Source organism: Pan troglodytes, chromosome 10, assembly GCF_028858775.2.
Source record: "Pan troglodytes isolate AG18354 chromosome 10, NHGRI_mPanTro3-v2.0_pri, whole genome shotgun sequence".
Lineage (NCBI taxonomy): Eukaryota > Metazoa > Chordata > Mammalia > Primates > Hominidae > Pan > Pan troglodytes.
Genome location: NC_072408.2, coordinates 47525716 through 47548601, shown reverse-complemented (window position 1 = coordinate 47548601; position 22886 = coordinate 47525716). Strand labels below are relative to the sequence as shown.

The window sequence follows — 22886 nt, the reverse complement described above, 5'->3', positions numbered from 1 at the left end:
AGGAGAACGGCGGCTCTCTCGGCCAACGGACTTGCTTCCCACCGCGCTGAGACTCCTGGGAGGAGAATTTCAGTTTTTTGGCTTTTGGTTTTGTTTTGTTTTGTTTTCCTTCTTGGATAGAAGTAGCACCCTAATCCCTGGGCTTCTGTGCCGTTTAGCATGTGCTTTCCTGGATCTCAAGGCCCATGGCCTACCTTTCTCTGTCCAGGCAGCTCTGGGAGAGTAGAAGAGTGTCTCACCCATCTCTGAAAAGGAGATTCCCCAGTACTGTGAGCTACCGTGTGAATTTGGGACTCCCCTGGCCTCCTGAGGGCCCCTCCAGCTCCCCTGGTGCCTTCTGCCCATGTCACTATGAAGTCTTCCTGTTATGAGCCCACACGTCTAGGGTGGGAAAGATTAAGAATTTTTGAAAATTCTTAATCTTTTAAATAATTCTTAATCTTAATTTTTGTTTTCAGAAGAACCGGGAATGGAGGTTTTCTGAAGACAAACGTTTTCCTAAAAATGGAAGAGGCAGAAAAAGACCCATTATACCATCAGTGCAGGTAAAGTGAACGGAAGGAAGATGGAATAAGCAGAGGATGTGTTGCGTATTCCATTTTCTTTGGGAAAATTTCCGTTTCTTTTAGGAAGTGAAAAGCCCCTACTTTTTGGTGACTATTAGAGGAGCAATCCTCCTTGGAATCTTAACTTATTTGGGGGCTCTCTCCCTTCCCTCACTTTTTTTCTCTTTCTAAAAAAGGTCTGCTTTAGTTTCTTCAGAGTAGGTGATTTCATTGATAAGGCCTTAGGAATATGCACACTTTGTTTTCTTTAGTCTGTAGCAGCGGTCCCCAACCTTTTTGGCATCAGGGACCACTTTTGTGGAAGACAATTCTTCCATGGACGGGGGCGTTGGGGAGAACGGGGGTTGGGGAGATGGTTTCGGGATGAAACTCATCATCAGGCATTAGAGTCTCATAAAGAGTGGGCAGCCTAGATTCCTCACATGAGCAGTTCACGATAGGGTGCTGATCCTGTGAGAATCTAATGTCGCCACTGATCTGACAGGAGGCAGAGCTCAGGAGGTAATGCTGGCTGCCCACCACCTGGTGTGCTGCCTGGTTTCTGACAGGTACCGGTTGGTGGCCTGGAGGTTGGGGACCCCTGGTCTGTAGTACTTTTTGTATTTTCTACATTCTATGCAATGCACTTATATTAATGAGTCAGAAAAGTAGGATATAACTATTATTTAAAAAGAAAAATAACTGTTGAAGTTCAGGAGCTGCAGACAGGACAGAATTAGTTTAACATATTATTTCGAAGTTTTTAGGACTAGGGATACCTTCTTCAGTTTTATCCAACTGTAGGCATTGCTGTTATTATTGGTGCATGATGAAGAGACTTGGTACTTGTGTCTTAGGGATTTTAAGGCAAATGAATCATGGAGAAGAGACCCATTTAGGTGACGGGCTTATGAAGAATGGCTATATGTAAGCAACTAGTGGACTAGGAGAAAGTAGCAACCGTATCTGAAAGTTTTTAAGTGTCAACATAATAACTCAACAAAACAAACACTTTGTAATGTAAATCACATGTAGCCTGATCCTTGTCTTCTAGAAAGTCATATTTTAGAGTTCTAAGACATGAGATGAAGGATATTTTACCCTCTTCTGGTTAATTAAGGCCTTCAGATACTAGTCCTGAAATTCAACTTTTTTGCTAAGGTTTAAAAATACATTTTTCTCTCCAAAAGCTTCATAGAAGCCCTAGAGACTTTTTCCCCATTGGTTTTTAAAAATAGTTTAAAACATAATTATAAACTGTAAATTTTATTTATTCTTTTGATGGTTGAAGAAAGCAGCATATAAGACAGTGGGACAAGTATGATGAAGGCGAGTATTTCCCAAGCATCCAATAAGGGAAATTAGAAGTGAGTGGTGGAGAAAGAACATCTCAATATTTCTGAAATCTGAGAAATATGGAAGCTGATAAGTGAACAGGAATCCAGTGTTAGAGGAAAAACTTACCAAATATTTCCATATAGCAAAAATGTTGGGTTGATTTTAAGTTGGAGTTGTCCTTTGAAGTATTGGCCCATCAAAGCTGCTATTATAGCAGAGCTGTCTGGTTTTTGAGGGACAAATTGCTTCTGGTGGTGATGGAGGTGGGGGTTGAAATATGTGGGATTTGTTTCTAGGACTTGCTGTCATCCTGTGGCAATTAGTGCTAGATCAATGTTTATCTAGCATAGTGTATTAATAGAATTCTCTGTTTTAAAGAGTATAACTTCTGAACCAATTTAGGTGCTTTGTAAAGTTAGCTCTTTTATCTGTTAAGTTTTGTAGCAGGCTTGTGGTCGCAGTATTGTTACATGATTCATATTTCTAGCCTAAGTCCATGGATCCATGAGTTTATTTATTTTGGGATTTGTAAAGAAGGCTGTGTCTCTTTTTGGCATACTTGTATATATTAGTGTGAAAAAAACATTTTTGTATACTATTTATCTGTAAAAATAATTTTAGAGGTCTTGTGTATATGGTTATATAGAATCTTTCCCCAGTAATGGAGGAGGTGGCGGGAGGTCTTTGCATGAGCTTTAGGGCTTCTAGTACATGTTACATGGTTCCATAAGACTTCACTTACAAAACCCAAATTCAAAACTAAATTAAGAATTGTAAGACGGTAACTTCAGCATTAAAACCCAAGCTTGAAGCCCTGTGTAGTAACATGCCCATGAAGCCAGCCTTGCTGATTATATTAAAAGATTCTTCTCCAATGGATGAAGGATACCCATTGCTTATATATTCCTGTTGTGTGATTTGTCTTGTGCAAAATGAAAGGCTCATTCACACTGATGACATTCGAAGTGTTTCTCTTTGCTGCAACTGCTCATTGATTACCTAAGGATAGAGAAATTGTCCCGTACTCATTGGTTACATTCATAAGATGTCTAATATAAATTGTCTCATGTGCCTAACAGATGAAAGATCAATACGTGCTTTTCCACATTCATAGGGATTCTCCCCATTATATACTCTTAGGTGTGGTAAATGAAGGATTATATTGGAAGGATTTTTTTGTACTGATTACATTCACAGGGCTTTTCACTAGTGTGGTTTCTCGTGTTTTCTAAGGGATGAAGTAATACTAAAGGCTTTCCCACCATCTTTGCATTCTATTTTGTATTCTCTTGTACACTGTAAGGGAAAAGCTGTAATCAATATGTCCCCAGTTTGAGCTCCCCAGTTTGAGCTCTCGTGTACATCAAACGTGAGTGCTTCCTGAATATTTTTCCAGTATAATCATGACAGTTACAGGGTTTTTCCCCAGTGTGAATTCTCATGAACACAATGGGAGTAGAACTTACACTGAAAACTTTTCTGTATCAATCACATTTATAGAGATTCTCCTCAGTATTCTCTTCTCTCCTCTAAGGACAGATCTAATGCTAAAGACTTGAAAATGCTGCTTACAGTCATTGTGCTTTATTCTAATGTGAATTATAATATGTATCCAAAGGGATGAGTGATAACTGAAGGCCTTCTGCAGTCCTTACATTCATAAGGTTTATCTCCATTTTGTATTCACATGTACCTCAGAAATTAAGAGTTACTACTGAAACATTTTTCATATTAGTTATATGCAGAGCAGAAAATTCACCAGTTTGAATTTTCTTGTGTTGAATAAGGTTAGACCTTGCACTGATGATATTCATTGAGTGTTTCTCTAAGATGACTTATCTCCATTTTTGCACAATTGTGTTGACTTTTACATTTTACCTAAAAATGTCCTACTTAAGATTTGACCTTTTGATTTTTAAGTAGAACATACAAATACTTGGGGAATTTCATCTTCTGTCATCAACTCATCTTCTTTCTCTAACCAAGAGATCAAACGGAGTTTGCCCATATGATGCCTAAGTGATACCACGTTGGTAGTTCTCCTGTATCTCATTCCTGTGCAGGTTTCACTGAGATGAGTCCAGTAAAGCCCTCTTCATTGAAGGTCACTGAGTCCTGTGATTAGCTTGTCAGCAGCCAGGCAGCCAACACTTCCTTTCTTGCGTTTCCTGTTTAGTGACAGGGAGGGTCCTGAGCAGACCAAATGCTAGTTAAGGGCAGATAAACAACTGCCATCCTGTGAATTTGACTGTAAATCTTGAAATTCAGAGCAGTGGGAACTCAAACATACCCTCTTTTTGTTCTCACAGTCCATTTGGGGCAAGGATCTTAGACTTTTTAGGTGGCATCTTCCCACTGAACTGTGATTTTTCAGATGAAGACAGTACTCAAAAGTTGAAATTTAGTACAATTAATAATTTTTATTGCTTCATCAAAGATATTGAAAATTAAACTTGCTTTTTTTCTCTTCTTCCCTGTGAGTGTGTGGTGATGAAGAATACAGTGATTTATGCTAGGAGGCCAGAATTTTGCCCACTATTGGTTTTGTGCCATCAGTGTAAATGTCAACATAGGTGGGTAATGTCTTAGAATTATTATGAAAATAGTTTTGACTTTGTGGCATTTCCTCCAAAGTGTTTGGTTTCCTGACGAGTATAAGGACAGTATTCTGAGAATCGCTGCCCTAGAGAATTGTAAGGCCTTTTCTTTTGCTTTCTAATCTTTTTCATGCAGAGAAGGCATTAAGCTTTAGTGAATTATTCAGTATCTCCTTTTTTGTGTGTGTACAATCGCTTATCCAGTTGTATGGAAATATCGTATTCAAATTACAACCCATAGAAGAGATTTTACAAGCCATGTAGACCAATTACTAGTCATTTTTAAATGTTCCTCTTATTTCTGGCCTCAATGCAATCATTTGAATCTTATCATATTTATTTGTCTGCTTCCAAGTTTTTTTTTCCATATCTTTTCCCAGTTATCTTACACAGTTTGATTATGTTGTCTGACTGTGGTTTTCTTTAAGTTGATACATTTGGGTTTTGCTGTACTTCATGGATCTGTCAGTTTATGCCTTTTACCAAATTAGGGAAGTTTTCAACCATTATTTATTAAAATACATATTTTCTTCTATTCCAATGTCTTTCTCCTCTCCTTCTGGAACTTTTGTAACACAAACATGTTTTTTAAAAAATAATATCTCAGAGGTCTCTGATTTTTTTTAATTATACTTTAAGTTCTGGAGTACATGTGCAGAACGTGCAGTTTTGTTACATAGGTATACACGTGCTATGGTGGTTTGCTGCACCCATCAACTCATCACCTACATTAGGTATTTCTCCTAATATTATCCCTCCTCTAATCCCCAGTCCCCTGACAGGCCCCGGTATGTGATGTTCCCCTCTCTATGTCCACGTGTTCTCATTGTTCAACTCCCAGTTATGAGTGAGAACATGTGGTGTTTGGTTTTCTGTTCTTGTGATAGTTTGCTGAGAATGATGGTTTCCAGCTTCATCCATGTCCCTGCAAAGGACACGAACTCATCCTTTTTATGGCTGCATAGTATTCCATGGTATTATGTGCCATATTTTCTTTATCCAGTCTATTACTGATGGACATTTGGGTTGGTTCCAAGTCTTTGCTATTGTGAATAGTGTGCAATAAACATATGTATGCATGTGTCTTTATAGTAGAATGATTTATAATCCTTTGGGTATATACCCAGTAATGGGATTGCTGGGTCAAATCTGATTCTAAAAGAATTATTTTTTTCACTTTTTTCTTCTGTTACTTATTTTTTAATTTTCTAATTTTTTGAGACAGGGTCTTGCTCTGTCTCCCAGGCTGGAGTGCAGTAGTTCGATCTCAGCTCTTGGCTCACTGCAATCTCCACCTCCCGGGTTCAAGTGATTCTCCTGCCTCAGCCTCCCAAGTAGCTGGGACTACAGGTGCGTGCCACCATGCCTGGCCAGTTTTTGTATTTTTAGTAGAGATGGGGTTTCACTGTGTTGGCCAGGCTGGTCTTGAATGCCTGACCTAAAGTGATCTGCCCACCTTGGCTTCCCAGAGTGCTGGGATTACAGGCGTGAGCCACAGTGCCTGGCCTTTCTTCTGTTTTTCAGATTGGATACTTTCTATCTCCAAGTTCAGCAACTCTTTCTTCTGTCATCTCTATTCTGCTATGAGCCCCTAAAGTGATTTTACTATTTCTGTTACTGAAATTTCTAATTATGAAATTTATTTGGATCTCTTGTTATTTATTTATTTTTTTTTTGAGACAGAGTCTCACTCTGTCACCAGGCTGGAGTGTAGTGGCGCTATCTCGGCTCACTGCAACCTCCGCCTCCTGGGTTCAAGCGATTCCCCTGCCTCAGCCTCCTGAGTAGCTGGGACTACAGGCCTGCGCCACCACAGCTGGCTAATTTTTTGTGTCTTAGTAGAGACAGGGTTTCACCATGTTGGCCAGGATGGTCTGGATCTCCTGGCCTTGTGATCCGCCCGCCTCAGCCTCCCAAAGTCCTGGGATTACAGGCGTGAGCCACCGCGCCCAGCCCTGATTCTCATCAATCTTAGCACGTACAACTAGGGGTGAGATAAGGACCTCCATACACAAACTTTAATGTGCCCTTTCTCCAGCCCCCTCATTTTCTTGGTTGTCTACTCACTCTTTGGTTCCTGGGGTTCCCCACTCCTGGGTTTCTGACCAGAGCATTAGCTTCCCTGCGCTGTTGACAGGGTTCTCTGCCGGATCTGCCACTGCCACACTTGCCTGTCCTAGGGTAGGAGGCAACAGGCTTTGCCTCTCAGGGGCCATCTCATTGCTGGTGAGGAGAGGGAGGGCACAGATTAGTTGCTTGTACTTCTTTGGTGTACAGCAGGGAGAGTCTATAGGGCTTTTACCCACATGTTGACCATCAGTTGGCTGGTGGGAAGGGGAAGGTGTGTGTGCTGGTTGTTTGCTGGCAATCCCCTGGAGTAGGATAAAATAAAAGATTCCATCCCTCCCCCCGTCACCATCCCAGTTTTCCATTCTTAAAACTAGAGGAGTCGATTTTTCTTGGGACTTTTTCTTTCTAGGCCCATTGACAACCATCGGCAGTTCTGGTTTTTAGGTTTTCAGGTTGCACTGCTGCCCAGGCTGGGATATGTGAGGCAAAACAAACCCTGGGGAACTTGCTGCTCCATTTTCCTTATGTCCTGAAATCCTTATCCAGTCATCTTGCTTTTATCTGCCTTTCAGAGTCTTCTGGTAGTTGTTCTATGTGTTTTAGTTCTAGGTTTTTAGTTGTAGTTAATGGGAGAGGTGGGAGGTGATTAATCCGTCTTATCTGAAAATGGAAGTCTCATCTGTCTATCTTTTTATTAAAACATGGTCTTCGTCACTACAATAGGCAAAAATTATTGCTTATTTTGTATGTTAATTATAGCTGAAGAATGAGATTGTTTTTCATATATTAACCATAGTTTTCATTTATCCACTGGTTAATTTTGAGATTTACTCTTAATTTTGGGATTAATGCTTAGACTTCTTTTTGGGAGAATATTCTCTAGTTTGCCTTTGTACACTTGTTTTAAAATTTTTTAATGTACAAATTTTAAGATTTTTATATAATCTTCTATCAGTAATTTCCACTGTTATTTTTTCCATTACTTTTAAGCTTAGAAAATCCTTCTTCTTCCTGAAGTCAAATAAATATTCATACAAACTTTTCTCTGCTTTCATTTTCTATGTTTAAGTCTTTGATCCATCTTAAATTTATTGATGTGTGGTGAAACATGAGTATTTACTTTAAAATTTTTCAAGTTGTAAGCTATCAGATCTTATATATTTCTTATTAAAAATTATTCTTTTTTTTTCGGTGACAGAGTCTCACTCTGTCAGCAGGCTGGAGTGTAGTGGCACGATCTCGGCTCACTGCAAGCTCTGCCTCCCAGGTTCACACCATTCTCCTGCCTCAGCCTCCCAAGTAACTGGGACTACAGGCGCGTACCACCATGCCCGGCTAATTTTGTTTCTATTTTTAGTAGAGATGGGGTTTCACCGTGTTAGCCAGGATGGTCTCTATCTCCTGACCTCATGATCCGCCTGCCTCAGCCTCCCAAAGTGCTGGGATTACAGGCGTGAGCCACCGCGCCCGGCAAAAGTTATTCTTAACATGTTAAAAGTTCTAATGACAAACAGATAAAAGCTCCATGGTCTTTTTTAAAAATATAAAATGGTTTTAAAGACTGGGCTTCAATTTAAAGATGTACATTTGCTTTTCAGATTGAATTTAATAAACAGCCCACTTCTGCAACAAGAGGGCTACTCTTTTGCCTTTATTTTTATTTTTAATAATTCTATTTATGAGGTATGATATGATATTTTGATACATGTATATAATGTGTGATGATCAAATCAGGGTAATAGGGTTACTTTTTCAGTCTGGTCCTCAGGAGACAGAAACCACACAGTAGGTTAAATAGGGAAAGGTAATATAAAGAATTTTTAAGCAATGATAGAAGAGTAACAAGCAAGAACAAAGTTGGGATGGGAGTTTAGACCTTGTTGAAGAATATATAGTTGCAGCCCACTGGATGGAGGAGAGGTTTGCTGGTTTGCCCAGGCTACAGCTGATCCCTATTCACCGGGCAGGCAGGAATAACCTCCTGGGGTACTGACAAAACAGGCTGATAAGTAGGCCTGGAGAGAGTGTCAGATGTGCTACTTTAGGCATTCCTGGAACCAGGAGCTCGAGAGACCACTCTTTGCGGGAATCTAGTGTACGTTTGTATACGACTTGGACCAGGATGTCTAAGAGCAGCTATGTGGAACAAAGGCAGGGCAGCAAGCCCTGTAATGACCCTGGTTGGTGTGTACTCAAAACTGGGGAAAGGGTGTGGGAAACAGCAACCTGGGCCAGAGAGGCATTTGCTGGGAGTGGAGGGGGAAATAGAGGCAGGATGTTCTGTCTTGTTCTCTATAGCTCAAAATACTAGACCACTTGAGGGATTCCCTCAAGCCATACAAAAACAGGCAGCAGGCTGGATTTAGCCTATAGGCCACAGTTTTCCACACTCTGTTCTAGGAACCTGGTGATGGAGAGACCAGAGAGAACTAGCGAGGAAAACCCCTTCTTCCTGCAGCATCTCTACAATGGGCTTTACTGACAAATTTTAACAGCTTGCCACCTAGGAAATGTAAAATATTTAAAAGGCCCAGATCTGTTTTCACGTATCAGGCAACAAAGTGTGAATTTGATGCTGAGAGACAATACGTTGGAAACTGGCATAGCTGGTGTGGTAGAAATTATGGTAGGGGAAGGATGGTTGCTTGAGCAAAGCTTTGATTAATGAGAAGATGTGAGAAAAGAGCTGATATGGCAACTTTTCTTTTCTGGATGGAAGATAGAAAAGGAGTGTCCTTGTTGGGTTTACCTGTGAGGTATGAGAATGATCATTCTGAACTTTTCCCTAGGTGAGGTGTTCATGTTCTCTTCTGTAAAATGTGAATAACACTATTCACCTGCCAGTGGTGTTGAAAGAAGTAGTGATAATTTAAACACAATGCCTGATGAATAGGCCTTCAGTAAATGGTAGCTATTCTTCCCTATATGGATCAAAAGCTGAAAAAAACCGTAGAAGCCGGAGCTGGGTTAAAACAGAAAATCAGTATGATTTCCCTAGGAAATGGAGAATTTAGTGTCTTTTGAATGGAAATATTTAGAATTGGAATTTTGAAGGAAAAATGGAGGAAATTATGTTATTATGCAGTGTAATTATGGAATGTATTGTGAACTGGGAATGAAAATAAGGTTTGCTATTGGTTATATTCTTTAGCATGGACATGTATTTTCATGGTTACTTAATTTGGTGGAGAACAAATTTTAATTAATGAATTTGGATTTTGTGAACTTTCAGGTTTTTAGAGATTGGATAGAAATAAGGTTCTCTGAGGTGGGGATGTAGTACCATACAACATAAAATTAGGCATGTAGGTCTGAGATGTTTTAGTTCTCAGACTATAACAGCAGTTGCCTATATATATGGTAAATGATTTTCTGTGTTTCTGCTTTGGCTTCATTTGTGCAGTATTCTGGGATTCTGACAAGGGTGGATGTCTGGGGATTACTATAACAGAATTGAATGATGCCTAGAATGTAGTATTATTGTGAGGCTGCAGCTTGACTGTGCCTTGGGATGCCTCAAACCTCATATTGAAAGTATGAATCCTCAGAGAAATGGGTTTTCAGTTTGAGATTAACTGATCATAGTAGAATGGTTCTTAGAGACCTCATATTGTAGGCTCGTGCAAAGACCTAACTATTAGTAATGCTTGGATGAGGGGCTTAATTTATGTAGCACACTTGTGTTTGGGTAAGAAAAAGAACTTGGGTAAGAATTTGATAACACTAAAAGCCAACACTTCTCCCTTGCTGTCATTTGGGGGTGGGGGTACAGGTATAGATTTTATGTATGTTTATGTTATGTGGGGTATTTAGAGATCCTTAGTATTCTTCAATGGAAAGGGCCAGGGAGACCAGATCTTCATATTTTCAGGCTAATTGCTGAGAGATTTTCCTGCTCCTCTAGTGAGATCCCTTGGGTCTAGGCTCCCCGGACTCACTTCCAAACAATTGTGCTGAGGATTAAAAGGATGAATGCACAATTGCCAAACTATCCCCATGCTTTTAAGAAACATTGTTATTTTATTTTTGCATTCATTTTTATAAGCCACATTAGTCTTCTCCAAAGCTATGACTGGGACTGGTGGGATCATTTGTTCAAATGACTGTTGTTGGGGTCATTTGTATTAAAGTAGAAGCCACATAGTAGTGCAGGGGGAAGACAGGGTCTTAGAATATAAAACAAGATGAGTCAGAAAATGACTTTTGGAAAAAAAAGTAGTAGCAGGTTCAGATCAATGGGGGAGTCTTAGTACACTGCTGAACAGGTTTCTGTCATTCATCTTGGGGTGAGATAAATTAAATAAATGCAAGATAATTGAGTCAGAAAGATGCAGGACCTTGGAATCCCAGGCCTGTGGATCCAGGGAGGGACAGTGAGATAGAATGAGGTTAGGTCAGTATACTGCTGAATTCTGCTGTGCTCTGGCATGGAGTTATCCTTGGTGAAATTAAATCAGTATAACTCCGTATGAGTGAGTGAGATTAATGAAACCTCTGTCTGATGTTCTTGGGATTTAGCATTTAAAGGTTGCTTACTCTTTAAATCAACCAAGTTCCTCTAGAGACCTCCAAGAACAAAAACTATCTTGCTCTGGAATTCAAAGCAGAAGGATATAGGTTAGACATCATTCCCAAGTGTCCTTCCTCCCTACAACCCTCTCACCCCTGACCCACAAAACTTCATGAAATTAAGAGCTATTGCTCTTTCTCACAAAAGGTTGGTGCTATCCTCTTTAAGTGATAACTTCTGATTTATAATCATAGACCATTAAAATTCAAAGAGATACTTCAGGCTTGTCTTTGTGGAGCTGGAGTTGGTATCTCTGGATTAGTGGTGTGGTGCTGGTTTTTACTGACTTTTTTCCTAAAGAAATCACTTTTCTGAAGTATCTTTTCCTTTTGGGATGTCAGAAGAAGAGAGCTGGCAGTAGATTTCTTCCAAAGAGGAAGGAAAGAACTCTTAAGGGATTGGTGATTTGGAAAATATCTGTCAGCTAGCTTTCTTGACCTCTGAGCCAGCTGAGTGGCAAGTGGGGCATTTGTTTCCTGCTCTTATTTAAAAAAAGTATTCATCTACTACTTACAGCATATTTATACAGAGATCTATAAAAAAATGAATGGTTATATAGATAAATGAAAATGTTTGCTTTTTTGCTGTTGATGTTTTTGATTTTTTTTCTTTTTTTTTCTTTTATTATTATACTTTAAGTTTAGGGTACATGTGCACAATGTGCAGGTTAGTTACATATGTATACATGTGACATGCTGGTGCGCTGCACCCACTAACTCGTCATCTAGCATTAGGTATATCTCCCAACGCTATCCCTCCCCCCTCCCCCCACCCCACCACAGTCCCCAGAGTGTGATATTCCCCTTCCTGTGTCCATGTGATCTCATTGTTCAATTCCCACCTATGAGTGAGAATATGCGGTGTTTGGTTTTTTGTTCTTGCGATAGTTTACTGAGAATGATGATTTCCAATTTCATCCATGAGACTAAAATTCCTAAGACAGTAATCCCAGCTACTTGGGAGGCTGAGGCAGGGGAATCGTTTGAAGCTGGGAGGCGGAGGTTGCAGTGAATCGAGACCGTGCCACTGCACTCCAGCCTGGGTGACCAAAAGAGGCTGTCTTAAAAGAAAAAAAAAATCCTAAGAGAGTAAATGATCTGACATTGACCATGTGCCCATTTCTGGACCAGTCACTGTGCCAGGAAGAATGAGTGAATAATGACAGGGGTTGGGGGTGGGGAGGTGAGGGTGGAGAGGATTTGGGGATTCCATGATTAACAGTGTCTCTTGGAAGCATATTGAACCATGGAGTTCAGTTATTAGAGGAATGGTAGAGATAAGCTGAGCAGACAATAACAGTTGTCTCCCCCCACCCCACAACAGTCCCCAGAGTGTGATGTTCCCCTTCCTGTGTCCATGTGTTCTCATTGTTCAGTTCCCACCTATGAGTGAGAATATGTGGTGTTTGGTTTTTTGTTCTTGCGATAGTTTACTGAGAATGATGATTTCCAATTTCATCCATGTCCCTACAAAGGACATGAACTCATCATTTTTTATGGCTGCATAGTATTCCATGGTGTATATGTGCCACATTTTCTTAATCCAGTCTATCATTGTTGGACATTTGGGTTGGTTCCAAGTCTTTGCTATTGTGAATAGTGCCGCAATAAACATACGTGTGCATGTGTCTTTATAGCAGCATGATTTATAGTCCTTTGGGTATATACCCAGTAATGGGATGGCTGGGTCAAATGGTATTTCTAGTTCTAGATCCGTGAGGAATCGCCACACTGTCTCCCACAATGGTTGAATTAGTTTACAGTCCCACCAACAGTGCAAAAGTGTTCCTATTTCTCCACATCCTCTCCAGCACCTGTTGTTTCCTGACTTTTTAATGATTGCCATTCTAACTGGTGTGAGATGATATCTCATTGTGGTTTTGATTTGCATTTCTCTTATGGCCAGTGATAGTGAGCATTTTTTCATGTGTTTTTTGGCTGCATAAATGTCTTCTTTTGAGAAGTGTCTGTTCATGTCCTTCACCCACTTTTTGATGGGGTTGTTTGTTTTTTTCTTGTAAATTTGTTTGAGTTCATTGTAGATTCTGGATATTAGCCCTTTGTCAGATGAGTAGGTTGCGAAAATTTTCTCCCATTTTGTGGGTTGCCTGTTCACTCTGATGGTAGTTTCTTTTGCTGTGCAGAAGCTCTTTAGTTTAATTAGATCCCATTTGTCAATTTTGGCTTTGGTTGCCATTGCTTTTGGTGTTTTAGACATGAAGTCCTTGCCCATGCCTACGTCCTGAATGGTAATGCCTAGGTTTTCTTCTAGGGTTTTTATGGTTTTAGGTCTAATGTTAAAGTCTTTAATCCATCTTGAATTGATTTTTGTATAAGGCGTAAGGAAGGGATCCAGTTTCAGCTTTCTACATATGGCTAGCCAGTTTTCCCAGCACCATTTATTAAATAGGGAATCCTTTCCCCATTGCTTGTTTTTCTCAGGTTTGTCAAAGATCAGATAGTTGTAGATAAGAGGCATTATTTCTGAGGGCTCTGTTCTGTTCCATTGATCTATATCTCTGTTTTGGTACCAGTACCATGCTATTTTGGTTACTGTAGCCTTGTAGTATAGTTTGAAGTCAGGTAGTGTGATGCCTCCAGCTTTGTTTGTTTGGCTTAGGATTGACTTGGCGATGCGGGCTCTTTTTTGGTTCCATATGAACTTTAAAGTAGTTTTTTCCAATTCTGTGAAGAAAGTCATTGGTAGCTTGATGGGGATGGCATTGAATCTATAAATTACCTTGTGCAGTATGGCCATTTTCACGATATTGATTCTTCCTAGCCATGAGCATGGAATATTCTTCCATTTGTTTGTATCCTCTTTTATTTCATAGAGCAGTGGTTTGTAGTTCTCCTTGAAGAGGTCCTTCACATCCCTTGTAAGTTGGATTCCTAGGTATTTTATTCTATTTGAAGCAATTGTGAATGGGAGTTCACTCATGATTTGGCTCTCTGTTTGTCCGCTATTGGTGTATAAGAATGCTTGTGATTTTTGTACATTGATTTTGTATCCTGAGACTTTGCTGAAGTTGCTGATCAGCTTAAGGAGATTTTGGGCTGAGACAATGGGGTTTTCTAGATATACAATCATGTCGTCTGCAAACAGGGACAATTTGACTTCCTCTTTTCCTAATTGAATACCCTTTATTTCCTTCTCCTGCCTAATTGCCCTGGCCAGAACTTCCAACACTATGTTGAATAGGAGTGGTGAGAGAGGGCATCCCTGTCTTGTGCCAGTTTTCAAAGGGAATGCTTCCAGTCTTTGCCCATTCAGTATGATATTGGCTGTGGGTTTGTCATAGATAGCTCTTATTATTTTGAGATATGTCCCATCAATACCTAATTTATTGAGAGTTTTTAGCATGAAGGGTTGTTGAATTTTGTCAAAGGCCTTTTCTGCATCTATTGAAATAATCATGTGGTTTTTGTCTTTGGTTCTGTTTATGTGCTGGATTACATTTATTGATTTGCGTATATTGAACCAGCCTTGCATCCCAGGGATGAAGCCCACTTGATCATGGTGGATAAGCTTTTTGATGTGCTGCTGGATTCGTTTTGCCAGTATTTTATTGAGGATTTTTGCATCAATGTTCATCAAGGATATTGGTCTAAAATTGTCTTTTTTGGTTGTGTCTCTGCCCGGCTTTGGTATCAGGATGATGCTGGCCTCATAAAATGAGTTAGGGAGGATTCCCTCTTTTTCTGTTGATTGGAATAGTTTCAGAAGGAATGGTACCAATTCCTCCTTGTACCTCTGGTAGAATTCGGCTGTGAATCCATCTGGTCCTGGACTCTTTTTTGTTGGTAAGCTATTGATAATTGCCACAATTTCAGCTCCTGTTATTGGTCTATTCAGAGATTCAACTTCTTCCTGGTTTAGTCTTGGGAGGGTGTATTTGTCAAGGAATTTATCCATTTCTTCTAGATTTTCTAGTTTATTTGCGTAGAGGTGTTTGTAGTATTCTCTGATGGTAGTTTGTGTTTCTGTGGGATCGGTGGTGATATCCCCTTTACCATTTTTTATTGCATCTACTTGATTCTTCTCTCTTTTTTTCTTTATTAGTCTTGCTAGCGGTCTATCAATTTTGTTGATCCTTTCAAAAAACCAGCTCTTGGATTCATTAATTTTTTGAAGGGTTTTTTGTGTCTCTATTTCCTTTAATTCTGCTCTGATTTTAGTTATTTCTTGCCTTCTGTTAGCTTTTGAATGTGTTTGCTCTTGCTTTTCTAGTTCTTTTAATTGTGATGTTAGGGTGTCAATTTTGGATCTTTCCTGCTTTCTCTTGTGGGCATTTGTGCTATAAATTTCCCTCTACACACTGCTTTGAATGTGTCCCAGAGATTCTGGTATGTTGTGTCTTTCTTCTTGTTGGTTTCAAAGAACATCTTTATTTCTGCCTTCATTTCGTTATGTACCCAGTAGTCATTCAGGAGCAGGTTGTTCAGTTTCCATGTAGTTGAGCGGTTTTTGAGTGAGTTTCTTAATCCTGAGTTCTACTTTGATTGCACTGTGGTCTGAGAGATAGTTTGTTATAATTTCTCTTCTTTTACATTTGCTGAGGAGAGCTTTACTTCCAACTATGTGGTCAATTTTGGAATAGGTGTGGTGTGGTGCTGAAAAAAATGTATATTGTGTTGATTTGGGGTGGAGAGTTCTGTAGGTGTCTATTAGGTCCGCTTGGCAGAGCTGAGTTCAATTCCTGGGTATCCTTGTTGACTTTCTGTGTCGTTGATCTGTCTAATTGACAGTGGGGTGTTACAGTGTCCCATTATTAATGTGTGGGAGTCTAAGTCTCTTTGTAGGTCACTCAGGACTTGCTTTATGAATCTGGGTGCTCCTGTATTGGGTGCATATATATTTAGGATAGTTAGCTCTTCTCGTTGAATTGATCCCTTTACCATTATGTAATGGCCTTCTTTGTCTCTTTTGATTTTTGTTGGTTTAAAGTCTGTTTTATCAGAGACTAGGATTGCAACCCCTGCCTTTTTTTGTTTTCCATTTGCTTGGTAGATCTTCCTTCACCCTTTTATTTTGAGCCTATGTGTGTCTCTGCAGGTGAGATGGGTTTCCTGAATACAGCACACTGATGGGTCTTGACTCTTTATCCAATTTGCCAGTCTGTGTCTTTTAATTGGAGCATTTACTCCATTTACATTTAAAGTTAATATTGTTATGTGTGAATTTGAACCTGTCATTATGATGTTAGCTGGTTATTTTGCTCGTTAGTTGATGCAGTTTCTTCCTAGTCTCGATGGTCTTTACATTTTGGCATGATTTTGCAATGGCTGGTACTGGTTGTTCCTTTCTATGTTTAGTGCTTCCTTCAGGAGCTCTTTTAGGGCAGGCCTGGTGGTGACAAAATCTCTCAGCATTTGCTTGTCTGTAAAGGATTTTATTTCTCCTTCACTTATGAAGCTTAGTTTGGCTGGATATGAAATTCTGGGTTGAAAATTCTTTTCTTTAAGAATGTTGAATATTGGCCCCCACTCTCTTCTGGCTTGTAGAGTTTCTGCTGAGAGATCAGATGTTAGTCTGATGGGCTTCCCTTTGTGGGTAACCCGACCTTTCTCTCTGGCTGCCCTTAACATTTTTTCCTTCATTTCAACTTTGGTGAATCTGACAATTATGTGTCTTGTAGTTGCTCTTCTCGAGGAGTATCTTTGTGGCATTCTCTGTATTTCCTGAATCTGAATGTTGGCCTGCCTTGCTAGATTGGGGAAGTTCTCCTGGATAATATCCTGCAGAGTGTTTTCCAACTTGGTTCCATTCCCCCATCACTTTCAGGTACACCAATCAGAAGTAGATTTGGTCTTTTCACATAGTCCTATATTTCTTGGAGGCTTTGTTCGTTTCTTTTTATTCTTTTTTCTCTAAACTTCCCTTCTCACTTCATTTCATTCATTTCATCTTCCATCACTGATACCCTTTCTTCCAATTGATTGCATCAGCTCCTGAGGCTTCTGCATTCTTCCCGTAGTTCTCCAGCCTTGGCCCTCAGCTCCATCAGCTCCTTTAGGCACTTCTCTGTATTGGTTATTCTAGTTATACATTCGTCTAAATTTTTTTCAAAGTTTTTAACTTCTTTGCCTTTGGTTTGAATTTCCTCCTGTAGCTCATAGTTTGATCGTCTGAAGCCTTCTCTCAGCTCGTCAAAGTCATTCTCTGTCCAGCTTTGTTCCATTGCTGGTGAGGAACTGCGTTCCTTTGGAGGAGGAGAGGTTCTCTGCTTTTTAGAGTTTCCAGTTTTTCTGCTCTGTTTTTTCCCCATCTTTGTGGTTTTGTCTACTTTTGGTCTTTGATGATGGTGATGTACAGATGCGTTTTTGGTGTGGATATCCTTTCTGTTTGTTAGTTTTCCTTCTAACAGACAGGACCCTCAGCTGCAGGTCTGTTGGAGTTTGCTAGAGGTCCACTCCAGACCCTGTTTGCCTGGGTATCAGCAGCGGCGTCTGCAGAACAGTGGTTTTTCATGAACGGTGAATGCTGCTGTCTGATCGTTCCTCTGGAAGTTTTGTCTCAGAGGAGTACCCGGCCGTGTGAGGTGTCAGTTTGCCCCTACTTGGGGGTGCCTCCCAGTTAGGCTGCTCAGGGGTCAGGGACCCACTTGAGGAGGCTGTCTGCCTGTTCTCAGATCTCCAGTTGCATGCTAGGAGAACCACTGCTCTCTTCAAAGCTGTCAGACAGGGACATTTAAGTCTGCAGAGGTTAGTGCTGTCTTTTTGTTTGTCTGTGCCCTGCCCCCAGAGGTGGAGCCTACAGAGGCAGACAGGCAGGCCTCCTTGAGCTGTGGTGGGCTCCACCCAGTTCGAGCTTCCCAGCTGCTTTGTTTACCTATGCAAGCCTGGGCAATGGCGGGTGCCCCTCCCCCAGCCTTGCTGCCGCCTTGCAGTTTGATCTCAGACTGCTGTGCTAGCAATCAGCGAGACTCCGTGGACGTAGGACCCTCTGAGCCAGGTGTAGGATATAATCTCCTGGTGTGCCGGTTTTTAAGCCCGTCAGAAAAGCGCAGTATTCGGGTGGGAGTGACCTGATTTTCCAGGTGCCGTCTGTCTCCCCTTTCTTTGACTAGGAAAGGGAACTCCCTGACCCCTTGCGCTTCCTGAGTGAGGCAATGCCTCGCCCTGCTTCGGCTTGCCCACGGTGCGCTGCACCCACTGACCTGCGCCCACTGTCTGGCACTCCCTAGTGAGATGAACCCGGTACCTCAGGTGGAAATGCAGAAATCACCCATCTTCTGCGTTGCTCACGCTGGGAGCTTAGACCGGAGCTGTTCCTCGATTTTTTTTTCATTTATTTGTTTTCCTTTGATTTCGCCTCTCCCAAAGGTTTCAACTTGGCCTCCCTTCTGATCACAGGGGCATCAGTAAACATGGTTGGTTGATTTTGTTCTTGTCTTTCATGATTACACCATTATGTACAGTCAGTCTATTTTTCTCTGGATCAGCTGACTTCAAGGGTCTGACTTCACTCATTTTCTTCCTTATTCTCAAAGCAAGCAGTTATGCCTCTTTTTTATCTGGTGTTTGCCCCATCCTGTGGCCACTGGTCTCTGCAACCAGGAAGGGTAGCTAGACCAAGAGACTATACAAATGGGAGAAATCCTGCTTAATGTGGTCCTGCCTTTCCATCTGGCAGTCCTTCCTGGGTGCACTGTCCCTGTGCTGATGCAGTAGTCCCCCGCCCATGTAAATCCTCAGGGTCACATTACTGTGCCCTGATTTTAAAGATGGGAAAAGGTACAGTGAGTGCCTTTAGATACTCTTGAATCTGAGCAGCTCTGAAGTGTGATTATGGAGATAAACTAGCCCCTGCTTTATGGTGGAGATATATATAATAGGGAAAAGGTCAACCTTAGAGAAAAGGAAACCTAACACAGTACTTAAGAACTTAGGCCTTAGGATTAAGTAGACTTAGGTTTGGTTCCAAACTCTACCACTTGCTACTGTGTCACCACTTACAGCTCTGTCATTATCACTAGTTGTCCTTCCCAATGTCCCTTAACTACATTTTCAGTCATATCTCCTGCTACTCCCCTTCTCATTGTCTACCCTCTCCCTGCCCCTCAACACACACCTGTGTTTTAACCAGATAGAAGTACCTGGAAGCTTCTTAGAAGGTAAAACCTCTAGCCCTATCTTCAGACCTATGAATTGCACTTTATGAGTATCCCAGGGTATTAAATATTCACATTGAAGTTTAAGAAGCACTGGTCTGGCTGGGTGCAATGGCTCATGCCTATAATCCCAACAGTTTGTGAGGCTGAGGTGGGTGGATTGCTTGAGGCCAGGAGTTCGAGACCAGCCTGGCCAACATGGCAAAACCTCGTCTCTACCAATATATAAATAAATAAGGGCCAGGCGCAGTGGCTCACGCCTGTAATCCCAGCACTTTGGGAGGCCAAGGTGGGTGGATCACCTGAGGTCAGGAGTCTGAGACCCGCTTGGCCAACCAGCCTGGTGAAACCCCATCTCCACTAAAAATACTAAGATTAGCTGGGCATGGTAGCAGGCACCTGTAATCCTAGCTACTTGGGAGGCTGAGGCACGAGAATCACTTGAACCCAGGAGGCGGAGGTTGCAGTGAGCCGAGATTTCACCACTGCACTCCAGCCTGGGCAACAGAGTGAGACTTTGTCTCAAAAAAAAAAAAAAAAAAAAATTAGCTGGATGTGGTGGCACATGCTTGTAATCCCAGCTTCTTGGGAGGGTGAGACACAGGAATTGCTTGAACCCAGGAGGTGGAGGTTACAGTGAGCCAAGATTGTGCCATTACACTCCAGCCTGGGCTGAGCAAGACTCTGTCTCAAAAAAAAAAAAAAAAAAAAAGCACTGGTCTAAGCTACTTCCTGGAGCTTTGATTTTTAAAAGAAACTGTCACTGTCTAGCCTGTGACTGATGAATGTATGTGATTGCCCTCTGGAAAAGTATGATATGCTTGGCAATTTGAAGTATTCTTAGAATAATTCTTTAAATTATTCCCAACTAAACTGTGTCCAAAATAGGTCTTGATAAGCTAATCCTTACTTGGCCCCCTTCATTTCCAACCCTTTGAAATTCACTCTGCTCCTTTCTCCTGATCTTCTGGAAGTTTCTTTCTGAATCTAGAAAACTCTCCTCACCAGAGAGGAATGATGTAAGCAGGCTCAATTAAATGGCCACTATGTATAATGAAGCATATTGTTAGGTGGAGCATGGGACATAGAAGTTCAAAGACTATAGCTCTTGAGGATATCTTTATTTAGTTGGAAAGACAAGACAGAAACATTCAAAGTAAAGTAAATTTATTCCTTATATTTAGGTAGCCCTTGTTCATCTACCTCTTCTGAAATTTTGCAATAATTCTGTGATGTTGGTAGGAAGGGAATGTGATGTTAGATAAGAAGTCAGATGGCCGGCACATCCATCCGACAGCCACACCACTGATATTAAGGATTTGTTAATGTCATATGGCTCCTAAAGAGCTAGGATATGCATCCAAATCTTCCAGCTCCAAGTATGAGTTTTTTTCTTTTTAAAAAATATTGTGTCACATTATACCCTCTAATGCCAAATTCATTTAAAATAAAGAAAAAGCCATATAAGATTGCAGAAGTAATTTTGGTGGTTGTGGTAGTTAAGAGGCAAGAAATCATTTGAAAGAGTTTGGGGAGTCTTCAGTGAAGAAGGATAATGTAGCAGTACCTTGAAAGATGAGCAGGACTTATCTGGGCAGACAAAGAGGATGAGAAATCCAAGAGAGGGGATGAGACGGAAAAAAACACAGTATGTTCAAAGAATAATGATTAGACCAGTATCCTCAGGCGATGTGAAATCTAGATTGTTCCAGTACAGTTGAATGCGTCATCTAAATTTCCCAGGTGTGGGAATCAGTGTTTAGGGTAGAGGGATCACACAATTGGTTCCTTTTTTACTTCATGCTCTTGCACAGAATCCACTGTGTAGAATTAGGGAGACATGACTTCAGATACCTGACTGGTGGAATTAAAGGTGGGAGTTTCTAATCTGGGTTGTGTTTCATGGACTACCCCGTGTACTTTCTACAGGCAGTGTGTTGCTTGTTTTGGATAGTTGGGAGCAGCTTCGCTCACCTTAAGGAACTGTGGGTAGGTGATTTGCAGGACCACATACACACACAAAATAGCCGACTAAAGAAAGCGGTGGAGATCGAGATCAGTAAGTTTGATTTGGGAACAAAACCCTGGAGACTCTATAGGTAGGTGACTGTTGGGGGTGGACAGGCGCTGAAGACTTGGATTGGTTTAGACCTAGAAGGAAGTGGCATTTGATTGGTTATTATAAGTGAAAAGGGCCCCTCCCCGGGTGAGATATGCCAGCCCCATAATTAGGACCTGAAAATCTCTGCCAGGCCTGCCTTTGTGACGTGGCCCAGTCTACCTCAGCTATGGAACAGGCCTTGACTGGTGAGGCCCAAAGCCGGTGGCCCCGCAGAGGCGGGAGTGGGGCCATGGCTGAGGCGCCTGGGCCCAGTGGCGAATCCCGAGGACACTCAGCCACTCAGCTGCCAGCGGAAAAAACTGTCGGGGGACCATCGAGGGGCTGCTCAAGCTCCGTGCTCAGAGTGTCCCAGTTGGTGCTCCAGGCCATCTCCACTCACAAAGGGCTGACTCTGGCAGCTCTCAAGAAGGAGCTCGGAAACGCCGGCTACGAAGTGCGCAGGAAGAGCGGCAGCCACGAAGCGCCCAGGGGGCAGGCCAAGGCCACGCTCCTCCGGGTCAGCGGCAGCGACGCCGCCGGCTACTTCAGGGTCTGGAAGGTTCCCAAGCCCAGGAGAAAGCCGGGACGCGCGAGGCAAGAGGAGGGCACGCGCGCTCCCTGGAGGACCCCAGCCGCGCCCTGGAGCTCACGGAGGCGCCGCCAGCCCCTTCGCAAGGCGGCCAGGAAGGCCAGAGAAGTGTGGAGACGGAACGCGAGGGCGAAAGCCAAGGCCAATGCCAGGGCGAGGAGGACCAGGAGGGCAAGGCCGAGAGCCAAGGAGCCGCCGTGTGCCAGAGCCAAGGAGGAAGCGGGAGCGACAGCGGCAGACGAGGGGCGAGGACAGGCCGCGAAGGAAGACACCACGCCGAGGTCAGGGAAGGACAAGAGGCGAAGCTCCAAGCCCAGGGAAGAGAAGCAGCAGCCCAAGAAGCCCGCACAGCGGACCATCCAGTAGCCAACGCCGGCTAAAACCGACCGGACATCTAGCGGGCAGGGGAAGACTCCACTAAAGACTTCCACAAAGACCTCCCCTAAATCTGAAGGTCTTCCTGATCCAGTTGGGAATGCATCTTGTGGGAGCAGCTTCACTCCCACCACGGACCAATGCCTTTCCCCCATAGGCCCCAAGAAGAGCGGCTGTCACACTCATTGAAATGAAATGGACCTCTAGACCACCTTGTGTCTGTTTCCTCTTTGCCGCACCTGGAAGGGAAGGGGTGGGTGGTGGTAACGTTCAGTGAAGACAGTAAATTAGCTGAGATTCTGTTCCTGCTGCAGAACTCAGAGAAATGTCTTTTAGAAGGAGAGAAAACAGAGGAAAACCAGCAGCTTAACAAGTGTTGAAGTATTGTTAGATACTCTAGCAAATCCAAATTGAGTTCTGGGGAGGAAGGCATGTTGGGAAAAGAGTAGACAGTCTTTAAGTTGAGTGGTCCCACTGATTCAAAGTGTTCTTACCTGAAATTCCTTTTAGGACAAAGTCCTCCCAAAATTGATTATAATGAGTTTGTAGTTTTTGCCTTGAATTGATAACCTATTTTAATTTAAAAGA

The 22886-nt window shown here is 42.0% G+C and overlaps 1 protein-coding gene across 1 annotated transcript; it reads left to right on the top strand.

Moving 5' to 3' along the window:
• On the top strand, window positions 1-22509 carry H1-7 (H1.7 linker histone). Its single transcript, XM_001160555.7, has 3 exons — window positions 1-269; window positions 459-545; window positions 21486-22509. Exons 1-3 carry the CDS (start codon window positions 186-188, stop codon window positions 22287-22289), a joined length of 975 nt encoding a protein of 324 aa, XP_001160555.5. The 5' UTR covers window positions 1-185; the 3' UTR covers window positions 22290-22509.
• The last annotated feature ends 377 nt before the right edge of the window (window positions 22510-22886 follow it).